The 13251-nt window shown below is 50.4% G+C and overlaps 1 protein-coding gene across 3 annotated transcripts in view; it reads right to left on the bottom strand.

Moving 5' to 3' along the window:
- Nucleotides 1-12542, bottom strand: part of ZC3H18 (zinc finger CCCH-type containing 18) — a 37745-nt gene extending 25203 nt beyond the window's left edge. For 2 of the 3 annotated variants that reach the window (XM_077309742.1, XM_077309744.1), the window contains exons 1-6: nt 12409-12542; nt 6103-6745; nt 4943-5027; nt 3648-3802; nt 2622-2708; nt 288-445 (exon numbers count right to left, since the gene is read on the bottom strand). In XM_077309742.1, the coding sequence (XP_077165857.1) occupies nt 288-445; nt 2622-2708; nt 3648-3802; nt 4943-5027; nt 6103-6729 (1112 nt within the window). In that variant the 5' untranslated portion in view covers nt 6730-6745; nt 12409-12542. Of the gene's footprint in view, nt 1-287; nt 446-2621; nt 2709-3647; nt 3803-4942; nt 5028-6102; nt 6746-12172; nt 12315-12408 lie in introns of those variants that run through there. The other variant, XM_077309743.1, reaches the window with a different exon arrangement.
- Between the last annotated feature and the right edge of the window lie 709 nt (nt 12543-13251).

Here is a 13251-nt window from a genome sequence, read left to right as displayed (position 1 = left end):
CCAGGCCAGCAATAGTGTGGAGCTGGAGGCAGAAGAGGATTACCAAGACATGTGCGGCTGTCCCGTTTCACGCGGGCACTTTTGTCTATGGCAAGAAAGGACGGAGGAAAAGCCCCGACCGCGGGAACTCCTTCACAAGCTAGAGAGCGCATGGGAATGCCAACCGCAGCAACGGCCTGCAGGGTTGGCCAATGCTGCCCTCTGCTGGATGCGGCGCAGCACCAAGAGCGAGTGGAAATGGGAAGAGCTCTCCCCGGTCCCGACACGTTAGCAAAGCAGCGCCTTACTTTGAGTCCCGCACATCTCGCGTGATCCGGTAGTTCCAGTCTCGGAAAAATTCATTTTCCTTGTCGAACTCGCGCTCATCCTCCCCGATGGTCACCGTAAACCGTTTCTCTTCAAAGTCCGGCTCCTGCTCTTTCCTCATCGTGGCCTTTTTCAAAACCTAAGAGGGCAGGAGAGAACGGCCCCATCAGTTTACAAGTAGCATAAAGGACCTTGAATGCAGGAAGTTTTGCCATAATGAGCAGATCCCCTGGTTTGCCTTGCTCAGTGCGCCAGATGTGCCCCTTCCTGGTTTATCTAGTCACAATGACCCAAGCCGTAGTTGTGTCTAGGCTGAACTAGAGTCATAGAATCAGAGTTGGAAGGGACCTCCAGGGTCTTCTAGTCCAGCGACTGCAATGTAGCTGGACTAGCCCTGGCCAGAGCAGAACAGTGCTGGTTGAGACCCACTACCGGCAGCATGGGACATTGGGACTATGGCAATTACACTGGCTGCTGATTCACTCCCAAGCCCAGTTCAAGGTGCTGGCTTTGACCCTTAAAGCTCTATGTGGCTTTGGATGGGGGTATCTGAAGGGTAGAGCCTCTTGTGGCGCAGAGTGGTAAGGCAGCAAACATGCAGTCTGAAAGCTCTGCCCATGAGGCTGGGAGTTCAATCAAGGTCGACTCAGCCTTCCATCCTTCTGAGGTCGGTAAAATGAGTACCCAGCTTGCTGGGGGGTAAACGGTCATGACTGGGGAAGGCACTGGCAAACCACCCCGTATTGAGTCTGCCACGAAAACGCTAGAGGGCGTCACCCCAAGAGTCAGACACGACCTGGTGCTTGCACAGGGGCATACCTTTACCTTTACCTTTTTATCTGAAGGGTTGTCTTCTCCCAAATGTTCTGCCTGGGAGTTAAGATCGCAGTGAGAGGTCCCCCTAATTGCCCCATCCCTCAAAGCAGCTCATCTGGACGCTTTCAGCAGCAGCAGCCCCACAATCAAGACACAACCTCCCCAGGGGGTGCTCCTGGCTCCTTCAGCCTCTACCTGCAGAGGCAGCTGAGGACCTTGTCTTCAGGACTTCATGTGACCAATGTAGTTTTTATTTATTGGGTGTCCTAATGGGAGATTTTAAATTATGGTTTTTAATGTTTGTGTGTGATGGGCTGTTTGATTTACATTATAAGCCAGGTTGGGTTCTGTAAGGCAAAAAGGTGGCTAACTGATGTTTCAAAGAAACAGATAAATGAATATTTATTCTTACTCTGCTGCTGAGCTTCCACAGCAGAGGGGTCCTTGGCTCAAATCTCACCACTGCCATGAACAGATGGGGTGGCCCCCAGGCAAGCCGTTCTGCCTTCCTGTCGGCCTTACCTCACCCATCCACAGACCGGGGATAGCAGTGGCCTGCCACCTTACAGGGCTTCTGTGAGGCTTACGTCAAGATGCTGTGTGCAAAGCGCTTTGAACAATGCAAGCACTATCCAAGCGCCAAGAAGCTGACGTGCCTCCGGAGACACAAATGCCAGACTGGCAAATGACACCAGGAGGCCAGGTGGTTTCTTTCATGATAAGAATCGGTTGAGGGGTGGTCACAGGAGTGAGTGTGGCTCCTGCATCCTCACTCTTGAGGCAATGCACAGAAGGTATTTGTAACGCATGATCCTAAGTACATAAACAATATCCGCTGACGCGGCACACGCTTTTGTCATCTTGAGCTCTGGAAATAAGCTGCACGGCAACCTCGGCATTTATGTAAACACAGTTTGTTGGTCAATTAAATGCGTACATAGTGTTTCCTAGTGAACTTGCCAAGGGGGGGGGGCAGGGGATGACAGGTAATAGTGCACATGATCTGGAACATGTTGGCATGTCATTGAGGAGCTCTCTAGCTTACAGGCTGTGGCTCAGTGGGAGGATGTATGCTCTGCATGCAGAAGGTTCCACATTCTATTCCTGGCCAATTTCAAATACGAGTTTCCGGTGTCAGAACTGCAAAGGGTGTTTATCGAAGAACACGAGTGTATCTACCTCGTACGGTTTCAGCCCGTCCCTCCTCGAAAGTTGGCATACCTTCCCCAGTTCATCCTCACAACACCCCTATGGGGTAGGCTAAGCCTCAGGGATTGGGACTGGCTCAGAGTTCCAGAAGTTCTTAACCATACAGAAGGGACTAGACAGAGGTGATGGCACTGCAGAGAAAATCTTGCCAGTGGTTTCTTAAGCGGGCTCTGAAACAGGTGGAGGGGATGAAAGCCCTTTAACCACTCCCGAGTTCATGGAAATCACACCTGTTTTTCAGGGATTTACCCAAATTGCATTTTCTTTCCCCCGTTTAACAGCCATTTTACCTCTTTAGCTTGGCGGAATCCCCTTTCCCAGGCACTTTCTGCTGGGGGGTCCGGTGGCGGCAATATTTCATCAACAGCCGGCCCTCCCTGTGAAAGGGGGGAAAAAGGAGTGAGCCCAGAACAAGACAGACATTTTCTTTCTCACCAAAGCATCCCTGTACAAACTGCTGTATCCCGCGAGTTCACCAAACATCTGAAGGGCTGCAAAGATAATGTTTTCACGTGTGTTATGCGAGAACCCCATCTTGACATTCACAATTTCACGGCCAAGGGTGGCAATTTCATTTCTTTGTCAATTTACAGCTTGTTCTCTCCAGAAGAACCAAGGAAAGTTGTGCAGTTATAATTCAGCACTAATTGTGCAGCATTTGAAAAACGCATTGGAAAGTTACACTCAGATGGTGCAAAAAGGCTTCAAATATGTTTCATTTTGCTCAAAACTAGGCCCCTGCAAACCACCTTGCCACCGCCAGGCACCCCTGGAAAGCCCAAGCAGCATGGTGAGAACATGACCCAACTGCCCATGCTGTAATTTACGAGACACATCTCTTAAACACATGCTTTCCACTGATCCAGCCTTTCTGGGGAGGAAGTAATTACTCAGATCACTTTTGTATTAAAAGATCCATTGGTCTTTCAGGATCCTGACAGACCTTTAAGCTACTTGCCTGAAGACTGAAGGCCACCTGCCAAAAAAGATTTCTTTGGGGCAACTCCCATCAGGGCTGTGCTTTCACGACTACAAACATGCTGGCTTACTGGTCCCTGGCACCCCAGGTTTTCTAAGAGGGATCCCCAGTGATGGAGTGCACCGGGGGCCCAAAGGCCCCAGGGTCCTTGTCTCCTCCTCCAGCTGCTGGGATCCCCTGCAGGCCAACACAAGACAAGAGGCGGGACCCGACCGCGCCCACTCGATGCTGCTCACTTGCCTGGTGTTCCTACAGATTCCAAAGCAATGCACCCTGCTCAATGATTCAGCATCCAGAATGAGAAGAAGATTTCGGTTTTAAAGTAATGCTTCCATACCCAAGGATTGGCTGGCATCAGTGGGTGAGGGCCGGGCCCGATAGGTGGGGCGCCGTTGGGTGAGAAAGGATCTGGCTTAGAGATCAAGGAGTAGTTCCCTTTGTCATTCACGCCAGGATGAATAAACCGGCAATTCATGCCCCAAGTACAGTGACCTGCAGCGGGAGAGGGAAGAAAGCACAGAAAGGTTCTGAATTATTTTTGACACAGGAGAATGAAAATGGGAACGGAGTACATGGAAGAGAATGCAGTCATTTTCCAGAATATCAAAAGCAATTCTCTACAGGAGCAAAGCTGTGTGAGCCCTGGATGTTCCACTGCAGCTGGGGAGGGCATCTTGATCACACAGTTCTAGCCTGCCTATCTCATTCCCTAACTGCTGCACCAATGTGGCTGTGTAAGAGCCTGCAAACCCAGCAATGTTAAGACCCTTGCCAATAAGGAGGGGCTGAAAGGGCTGGCCTGTGAAGAAAGAGGGGTCATGACTCAGTGGCAGATCATCTGCTTGGCATGCAGACGGTCATCTCCATTTGAAAGGATCAGGAAGTAGGTGGCGTGAAAGACCTCGGCTTGAGACCCTGGAAAGCAGCTGCCAGTCTGAGCAGATAAGACTGACGTTGAGGGACTGACAGTCAGATTCAGCAGAAGGTCTTCCAGTACAAGGAGAACAGCCTTCTGTTTACAATGCTCTAACTCTGGACAAGGCACTTTCTGATTCCACCACTCCAATTCTAATAAAAGAGAACTTCAATGCTTGGAGGAAGTAAGTAAAGATGGCCTCCGGGGCACTTTTTGGATATGAGGTTTCCTGATTCAGTACAACTTGAATCAACCAAATCACTGATTTCGTATATCCATGTGAGTTGGCTCATTCAGGACACTCAAAACAATTCTGCTGAAATATCCACCAGGCAGCTGAGCCTGCTGTGGAAAGAAGCCTCTCGGGGGTCAGCTGTTTTTGGCAGTTCTGGATATTTTCAGGCTTATCCAAGCCAAATTTCCCATCCCTAGTAGGGAGCCTCTGAATATGTGATGCTGGTGCAGGGGGAGGGGCCTTGGTGTCTTCCATGAACCCCACACTAGATGCAGCCCTGCTCTGGCCCCGTCCTGAACATCATCCATGGGTGCGCTCCCCGACAGCACCCGGCTTGTTCCTGAACAAGGGAAACCACCCTGGGCTGCTCCACCTGGGCTTGGAAGCCACAACTCTCCAGAGATCAGGCAGCCCCACAGAAGTCCCAAGAGCTTCATTTCACCGTTCAAGGAGAAGGGAATGTCCATCAGACGGCGCCTACCTTTCACGAAGAACCGGCAGGTGGAACGCGGCCTTAGTTTCCTGTCGCTGGGGTCCTTCACCTCTCCCTCCTCTAGATCATCATCCTAGAAGACATAGGGGTATTGAAAACGCAGAAGTTGGTAAGAAAGAGGCCTATAAAAAACAACTCTTCTCCATTCATGCCCCCACCTTTCTTCTACAGCAGGGGTAGGCAAACTGTGGCCCTCCAGATGTTCATGGACTACAATTCACATGAGCCCCCAGGGGCTCATGGGAACTGTAGTCCATGGACATCTGGAGGGCCACAGTTTGCCTACCCCTGCTCTACAGTCTCCCTTGAGGCATGCACCCTTGGGGCATGCACCCGTCTCCCTGTGTCCTGCAAAATGCCAGGGACATGGATGACAGATTTCATGCTGGCTTCATTGCTCTCCTTCCCCTGGGCTCAGATCTGAAGCCAGGATAAACTGACCTGATCACCCCTCTTCCAGCCTGGCTTCCAAAGGCTGAACCAAACAGAAAGCCTGCAGCAACCCGAAAGCACAACAAACTTGCCAAACAATCCCTCATCCTCCAGAGATGGATACGGATAGTCTAATTTGGCACTGGAGACTGATCTCACTGCTTCTTCAGATCAAACCCCAAAAATCTCTTTGCTTGCAGCAGCATACAGATCCTTCTGGTTCCCATTTCTCCTCCCCTGCTCCACCCTCTCATACCCTAGGCAGAAGCTACCCTTGCACACCACCATTCTCTCACCAACAGCTCTCACCCTTTCTCAAGTGCTGGAATACTTTTGAACATGCCATGACATCACAGCAACTCAGAGTGGAGAAGAGACAGCAGCAAATGGCAAGACACCGAAGACCATGTCTTGGTTTACTCTGAGAGAACTGTGACTAGCCCAAGGTCACCCAGCTGGCTGCATGTGGAGGAATAGGAAATCAAACCCAGTTCACCAGATTAGAGGCCAAAACTCTTAGCCACTACATCATGCTGGCTCTCTCGTAGAAGCTGGATAATTGCACAGTCTTCCTGAGCAAAGGTGCCTGGAGGGACCCTCACACTTGCAGGAGAGCTTAGCTTGTGGGTGAAGATTCCTCTTGATGAAAACATACTAGTGGGGACAGCCCTGAAAAGAGACATAACCTGAAGCGGGAGGAAGAATCCGGGACTTACATCGATCTCGCCATCGTCAATTTCTCCGTCACCTTCCTCCTTCTTCTTCTCCTTGAGGGGCTCCTGCCCGTCCTTTTCATCGCTGCTCTTGGCACCGGCTTTCTTCTCCTCTTCGGGGGCCTCGTCTCCCTTCTCCTCCTCTTCCTCCTCCTCTCCCCCGGCCTTGTCGGTCTCATCGTCGGCAGCAACAGCACTTGGCTCTTCCGGAACCTCCTCGTCATAGTCCAGCTCGTGCTCATCCAGCTCGCGAGTGACGGAGGAGGCTTCGTCGCCAAGATCATTGGCGCTCTCTTCCTCCTCCTCCTCCTCCTCCCCCTTAGTGCTTAAAGAGCCCTTCAGCTCCTTGTTTGGTTCGTTATTGTCAGAACCTGGAGACTTGGCTTCACTTAAGCGGTCCTCTTCCCCTGAGCAGTTCTCCTCGTCTTCCTCCTGGTTCAACGCTCTGGACATATCTTCCTCCTCTTCTCCCAAATGGGCATCCTGTCCTTCCTCTCCATCCTGCTCTGGCTCTGAGTCGCTGTCTTTCAGAATTCTGTCGTCAGAGAGCTGCTGGTCTTCCTCCTCCTCCTCTTCCTCCTTCTCATCGGGAGAGCGGGGGTTTTGCTCTGGGCTTTCAGAAACATCCATGTGGGCCTGTTAATTTCTGTGAGGGAGAGAGAAGAAAACATTTTATTTATTTAGTAAAACATTTCCATCACGCCTTGGTTCAGGGCAGCTGGCAATAATAGTCAAATCATCTTCAGCTAAAAACAATGATAAAACAGCACTACAGGTCTACTTTTTAACGGTATAGTATCAGACATTGTAAAAAACACACTTGCTGTACCTAACTGATATGCTCCTTGAGACAAGGGAAGCCATTTTGGAGGGCTTTTATATCTTAAAACTAACAGACCCCCCCAATCTTTGGGGGGTGGGTGGGAAGTGCCATAAAGTTAGAGCTGTATTACGATGGCCCATCAGGTTTTCAAGATGAAAGAGGCATTCAAAGGTGGTTTGCCGTTGCCTGCCTCTGCGTAGCGACCCGAAACTTCCTTGGTGTTCTTCCAGCCCTGCTTTGCTTCCAAGATCTGATGAGACTAGCTGGGGCTAGCCGGGGCCATCTCGGTCAGCACTCTCAGTCCTTAAGCTGCCTACCTGCAGGCACAGAACCTTCCATCTCAATTCTCGTCTACCTGCCCTGCCACGACATCCCCATGGGCAAACGCTGCAACACTTAAAGGAATGTTATTTTGAAAACCCAACTCACAGCTGGGTAAATTCATACCCAGAAACCTACACCAAGTGCAGAATGGGTGAAATCACGACACAAAAGGTAATGCAGCTGTATGAATATTACGCTAGGCTTCTATCCCAAAGGCTCAGGGAAGATTAGAATACCTAGCTATTAGAAACTCCAGAGGGGAAGACCCATTAAGTCAGCTGCAGCAAAAACAACTGTATTTTGTTGCACCTTAAAGATCGGTTGTGGCAGACATTTTCAAGGGCTAGCACCCGCCCTAACATGCTCCATACTCATGGATAGAGACAACATTCATGCAGATCTCAACAAGAGGCCTGCGTACTTGCAGATGGGTCCTAAATTCTTTAGCTACACAACAGGAACCTCAGCAAAGGAATTAAAGATGCTACTTGAGTTACCTGGGCAGGAAAAGCCCTGGCACATACCAGCCCAAGCAAAACAAAAGTCTGTGGAGAGCGAGAAAGAGGTGGGGTGCCCAAGCTTTCTGGAGCCACTGAATCCACAGGCAGGTTCCAGGGAGCAAGATGGGAATCAAGGCAGACCTAGAAGGAACTAAAATGCCAACTCCTAGGTCTACTTTGATCTGATTTTATTTCTGGCAACAGTAATGACCACACCTTACAGAGAGCTGCCTTACACAGATTCAGACCACTAGTCCAGCAAGGCTCTCCAAGGTCCCATGCAGAGGCATTTCATGTCCACTAGTTCCTGATCCCTTTGCCTGGAGAGGCTGCCAGGGATTGAACCTGGGACCTTCTGCATGCCGAGTGGATGCTCTCCCACTGAGCCACAATCTCTTCTTGTCAAGAACTAAAACAGTTCCACAGGGCCTGCAAAAGGCAGCTCCTCCACCAGGCGTTTGGTTGAGGTCGACCAAAGCTAAGCAACAGCTACTGGGCCCCAAACCTCCCTTCCTTGAACCCATGTGGCAGATCTGACCAACCATGGGCCTGTTAGATTGTTCACTATGTTAGAATGTTATTTTCTCTGTTCCTTGTTATTATTACTGTTACCTTCCATTCATTAAAATCAGAGTGTTTGATGTATTGTTCTGTTATGTGAACCACCCACAGCCTTAGAGGAGGGCAGTATACAAATGTAAACAAATAAATAAACAAACACAGAGCGAGAACGTTATTATTATTATTTTAGATAAAACAGCAACTTGAGCTTGGATCTCCTGTCCTCAGACCCCACTGCGCTCACTCGCTAGATCACTAATCTCGACTTAACAGAAGCTTAGCGTAGAATGAGATCAAGCCAAAAAACAAAACAGAGGGAACTTCCCAACCAAGAACCACACCATTTGCAAGTATTCACTGTCTCTTTAAGTATGTGTGGGCTATTTAACCTGGGTGTCCTAGCTGGCTTTCAGAACATACAGTTCTTTCCCGCTCTTCTAAAACATTTCCCCCTCAGGCTTCCAATGGCGTAAACAGATTTACAGGGAAACTGCGAAGGAGCACCTTCAAAGAAGTCTGGCAAGCCCTTGGGGGGCGTGGGGGGGCGGGATTAGCAAAAGCAACCCATGTTCTACTTGCCTTGCTCCCTCCTCTCTATTGGGAATGGAACACGAAGATCACCACACACCTCCAGTGGCAACAGCTCAAGAGCATGCCATATACCTCCGTGCATTTACATCAGCAGTGAAGAGAAAAACAGAACTCTGAGGAGGGGTATGTATTAACTGAAGAATTGAAGCAGCACTTCAAAACACCCCCCAAGTCCCTTAGCAAGCTTCACATTTTGGGTAAGATCTGAGTTTCAGGCTCACGTAAACAACAACTGAAGTGACACTATGAGGAGTGGAGCGAGGCAAGAGTGTTGCTAATCACCTCCTGTTAATTGCAGTCTAGCCAGGCCTGGCCATTTTAAATGCACTTAAAGGCCAGCCCTGAGATCAGAAGCATCCATCACCAACGGTTCTTAGTCCTGGCCATTTTCCGACTAGAGTTTAAAACTGATTAACTGCTTGAGAAATTATCGTCTTTTGAGCACACATACATGACTGTGTGCTTCCAGTTTGAAACATCTGAAATTAAAGGTCAGAATTAACAAGCTTACAAAATGTACAAAGAGTCTGATGAACAGGCCTGGGGTAATTGTTTCTTGGCCAAGGTCAAATACTGTTTCTGGAGGATGTGGCTGACAGGTCCGGCCCAGATTAATTCCTGAGCAGGAAAAGTTAACGCCTACCAATTTCATCATTCGATAGAGGCAGTCTCTCCAAACCACTTTAACTCCCAGCATGGTGAATTTCAAGGGTCCTTTCCTTCATTTCCCTGCCTGGTTACCTGCAAGCAATTATTCTACAAATAAACAGAAAACTAGCCATTAACAAGGCCAGAAGATGAAAGAGTAGAGAATACTTTAGAGAAATCTAAATAAACTATATTTGAATTGTTTTAAGTAGCTCTATGGAGACTAATTTACAGAACAGCATTCAAAGAGGTTTCTTTTTGCTCCACAAAAGCCTAACCTGTAAAGAGCCAAGTGCTCTAGGAAGGGGGGAGGGTTAAGTAACTAGCTTCAGTTTTTAACAAACAGCCTGGACGTGGTCAGATTCTACTTCAGTGTTTCCAGCGTCCAACTTCCAAGATACCCAAGATCATTTCAGACTTGCCCATGAATAAAGAAATGGGAATCAAGATTATAATACTAATCAAGTGAAAAGGAATACTAAGGTTGTTTCATAAGGATAGATTCAAGCGTGTAGCCATGTTGGTCTGAAGTAGCACAACAAAAATAGAGTCCAATAGCACCTTTAAGACTAACAAAGATTTATTAAAGGCGTGAGCTTTTGAGTGCGTTGGTCAAAGGTGCTATTGGACTCCATTTTTGTTAAGGTTGTTTCAGAGGAAGAGCATTTACAGCATACTTGGACAGGGTCTCTCAGAATGACCACATCACGTCAACTAGATTGTGACTACAAGAGAGCATATGGAAGGCTCACTTGTCACGTCCACTCAACAAAACCTGTCCAAGGTACTGACTGTGAAAGAATTTGCAGGTAAGATTAACAACATGGCTTTCACGCTTGATGCAACTCACTGGCTTGGCTGATTCAGATTTATCCTGGGTGGTAGGAGGCAGAGCAATCTGCAGAGGGTAAATTTCACACAAGCTGTGTTGTTGCCCAGTTCTGGTGCTAAATGTGGGCAGATCAATCTTCTCACAGGTGTGCTTTCCCAGCTTTTCAATACCTACTAGACAGTTTCAGGTTTTGCTGGTAATTCTGAGGGTTACTCTTCAGTGTTACTTTAGCCTCATGGGAATTACTTTTCCCCAGTCAGCCTACAGATACTAGTTCCAAAAGAACATTGAAAAATCCATGCAACCAGTCTCTACCAACACAGCTGGGTCACTTACATGTTACCCGGCCATGCTATGTGGAAAAATAATCTTTGTGTGGCTGGGATACCATTTACCGGTTCCCAACAGCAAACTTGCCCATACCTGAATAGCCCAGGCTAGATCAATTTCAGAATCTAAGCAGGGTCAGCCCTGTACTTGGAAGGAAGCCCTTGGAAGGACACCCAGGCAGGCAATGCCAAACCACCCCATCTCTTGCTCTGGAAAGTCCACAGTGGTCACAATAAGTCTGCTGTTATTAGATGGCAAAAAACCAAACCAAACCCAAACCAACCATCAAGGTGAGACACAGAGGGGTAGAATGCCTTTCATACACTAGTGAGTAGTAAACAATACTGTTCATCCAGCTTGGTCCTATAACCCTGCCACTTAAAAACAGACACTCAGAAGTACAGTTGGCAACAGCAGCAAAACAACTCAGTTTCCACCCTATTTAACACTTCAACATCCCAGAGATTAAGAGGCCCATACAAAAGACGATTGAATAAATCTGCTTACTACTTCTCGACACCCACAGATTCAGTTGCATACAGCACACCATGTTGCATTAAAAAAAAAAAAATCCACGTGTGTCATGATTACAGAAAAATGTCAGGGCAAAATTGGACTGCACCTGAGAAAATCATTAATTAGCAGTCTGGGAAGGGCTGAAGGCTCAATTGAAACCCAAGATCTCTGCAGTAGTTACAGAGTTATTCCTGTTGGCTTTAATGGTATGTCTAATACATAAGACTGGATCTTTAAAAACCCTTTGCTATGAAGAAACCTGGGGCCCTCCAGATGTCCATGGCACATTCACTGGCAGGAGCTCATGGGAATTGTAGTCCATAGACCTCTAGAGGGCCACAGTTTGCCCACCCCTGCACTAGGAGCATCTTAGAACCACCGTCTGACAACTTTAATGTCAAGTTTCCAAGAGCCACCAGTCCATACTTGAGCGCAAATACGGGTTCCAAGTCAAACAACAGCTGACAAGACCTTTGACTCCTTCAGTATTCCTACAAACACTGTCCACTGAGTGAAAACACTTACCTTTTTTGGGGGGGGGATCACCCTGCTGTCCCAGAGACAAAGGAGAAGGGCAGGGTGTAAATGCAATGAAAATAAACTACTACATTTATGCTTCCTAACCTGCGCATCCTTATACTCACCCGGTCGCTGTTCAGGTGCCCCTGTGGCAGGCGCTCCCTTTCAAGAGTAGCTGCCTCCCACCCAACACAGTGACCTCTGGGCTCCCCACCACACGCTACCTGCAGTACAGACCCGGCTTCATTTATTTCTTAGGCTTTCCCCCCGCCCTTCCCTGCGGCTCAGGGCGGTTCACACATAACGTGGCGGGGGGTCCACACGGGGCGGCCTGGCAGGTAACGAAGCCCCTAGTTGAACAGCGACTCAGGCCCCCTGGCCTTACTCAGCGCTGCGACGGAGGCGGCGAGGCTGCTCCCCGGCACTTACCTGGCAGGGCCTCAGGCTTCCTCGGGCCCCTCTCTGGGCCAGGCCTGGCAGCCCTCACGGGGCCCCCGGCGGCCCTGCCCCAGCCCCCCCCCCCGCAGGGCCTGGAGGCCCGGCCCGCCCCCGCCCAGCCCTCCCCGCGGCCCCCGCCCGACGACGTCACGCCGCCCCTCAGCCGCCCCCCGCCCCACCGCCCGCGGCCCCCTTCGGCTCCGGAGGCCGGGCCCGCCGCCGCTCACCTGGGCGGGCGGGCGGGGGAGGGGCGGGAAAAGCGGTTCCGGGAGCGGCGGCGCGCGCGACGGGGCCTCTACTGGCGGCGGCAGAGCGGGGCGGCCATGGCGTGATGTCATCCGGGCGCGACGGCGGCGGCGGCGGCCCGCGGAGGGAGAAGAGCGTGTGCGCCAGTGCGCACGCGCGGGGGGCGTGGCCGAGTTTGAAGGAAAGGAGGAGGGGGAAAGGGACCGGCGAGGCGTCGCTCGGCCCCGCCCCGGGAAGCCCGGAGAGCCAATCGGCGCTGGCCAGGCCGGGCACCGCCCCGAGCCCGGCGCCCCTATCATAGCGGAGGGAAGCCCGGCCGCGCCTGCGCAGTGCGCGCTCGCTCTCTCGCTGCTCTTGCCGAGGGGGAGCGCCAGCGGCATAGAAGTCATCAAGGGAGCAGAGACGGGAAAGCGGCAAAATGATCTCTCTTAATGTAGTTTTATTCGTTAAGAAAAAGAAAGCTGAAAAAAATGCCGCGTGCTTCGTGGCTGGCCTCTCCCCACGTGCCACTTATGGCTCCTTGGAGAATAATGATGGGAAAGGCTATTTCAGAGGCTTCATCAGGTCGCGGGTCCAGTTCCTGAGCACGGGGGCTGGTTGGTCCCCGGGCATGTGTGCGAAGGAGACAGGGGATCCTGCGACTGTCCGGCCGCCAGGCGAGAGCCCTGGGGAGGTGGATATCAACAAAAATAAATGAATTGCAGCACCCCCCCCCCCGTGACTCAGCCCCCACTGTTCCCTAGAGCAGGGGTAGTCAACCTGTGGTCCTCCAGATGTTCATGGACTACAATTCCCATGAGCCCCTGCCAGCAAATGCTGGCAGG

Source organism: Paroedura picta, chromosome 14 (assembly GCF_049243985.1).
Source record: "Paroedura picta isolate Pp20150507F chromosome 14, Ppicta_v3.0, whole genome shotgun sequence".
In the NCBI taxonomy this organism is placed as follows: Eukaryota; Metazoa; Chordata; class Lepidosauria; order Squamata; family Gekkonidae; genus Paroedura; species Paroedura picta.
The sequence above is the reverse complement of the archived record's forward strand: the minus strand, read 5'-3'. Positions and strand labels throughout refer to the sequence as shown.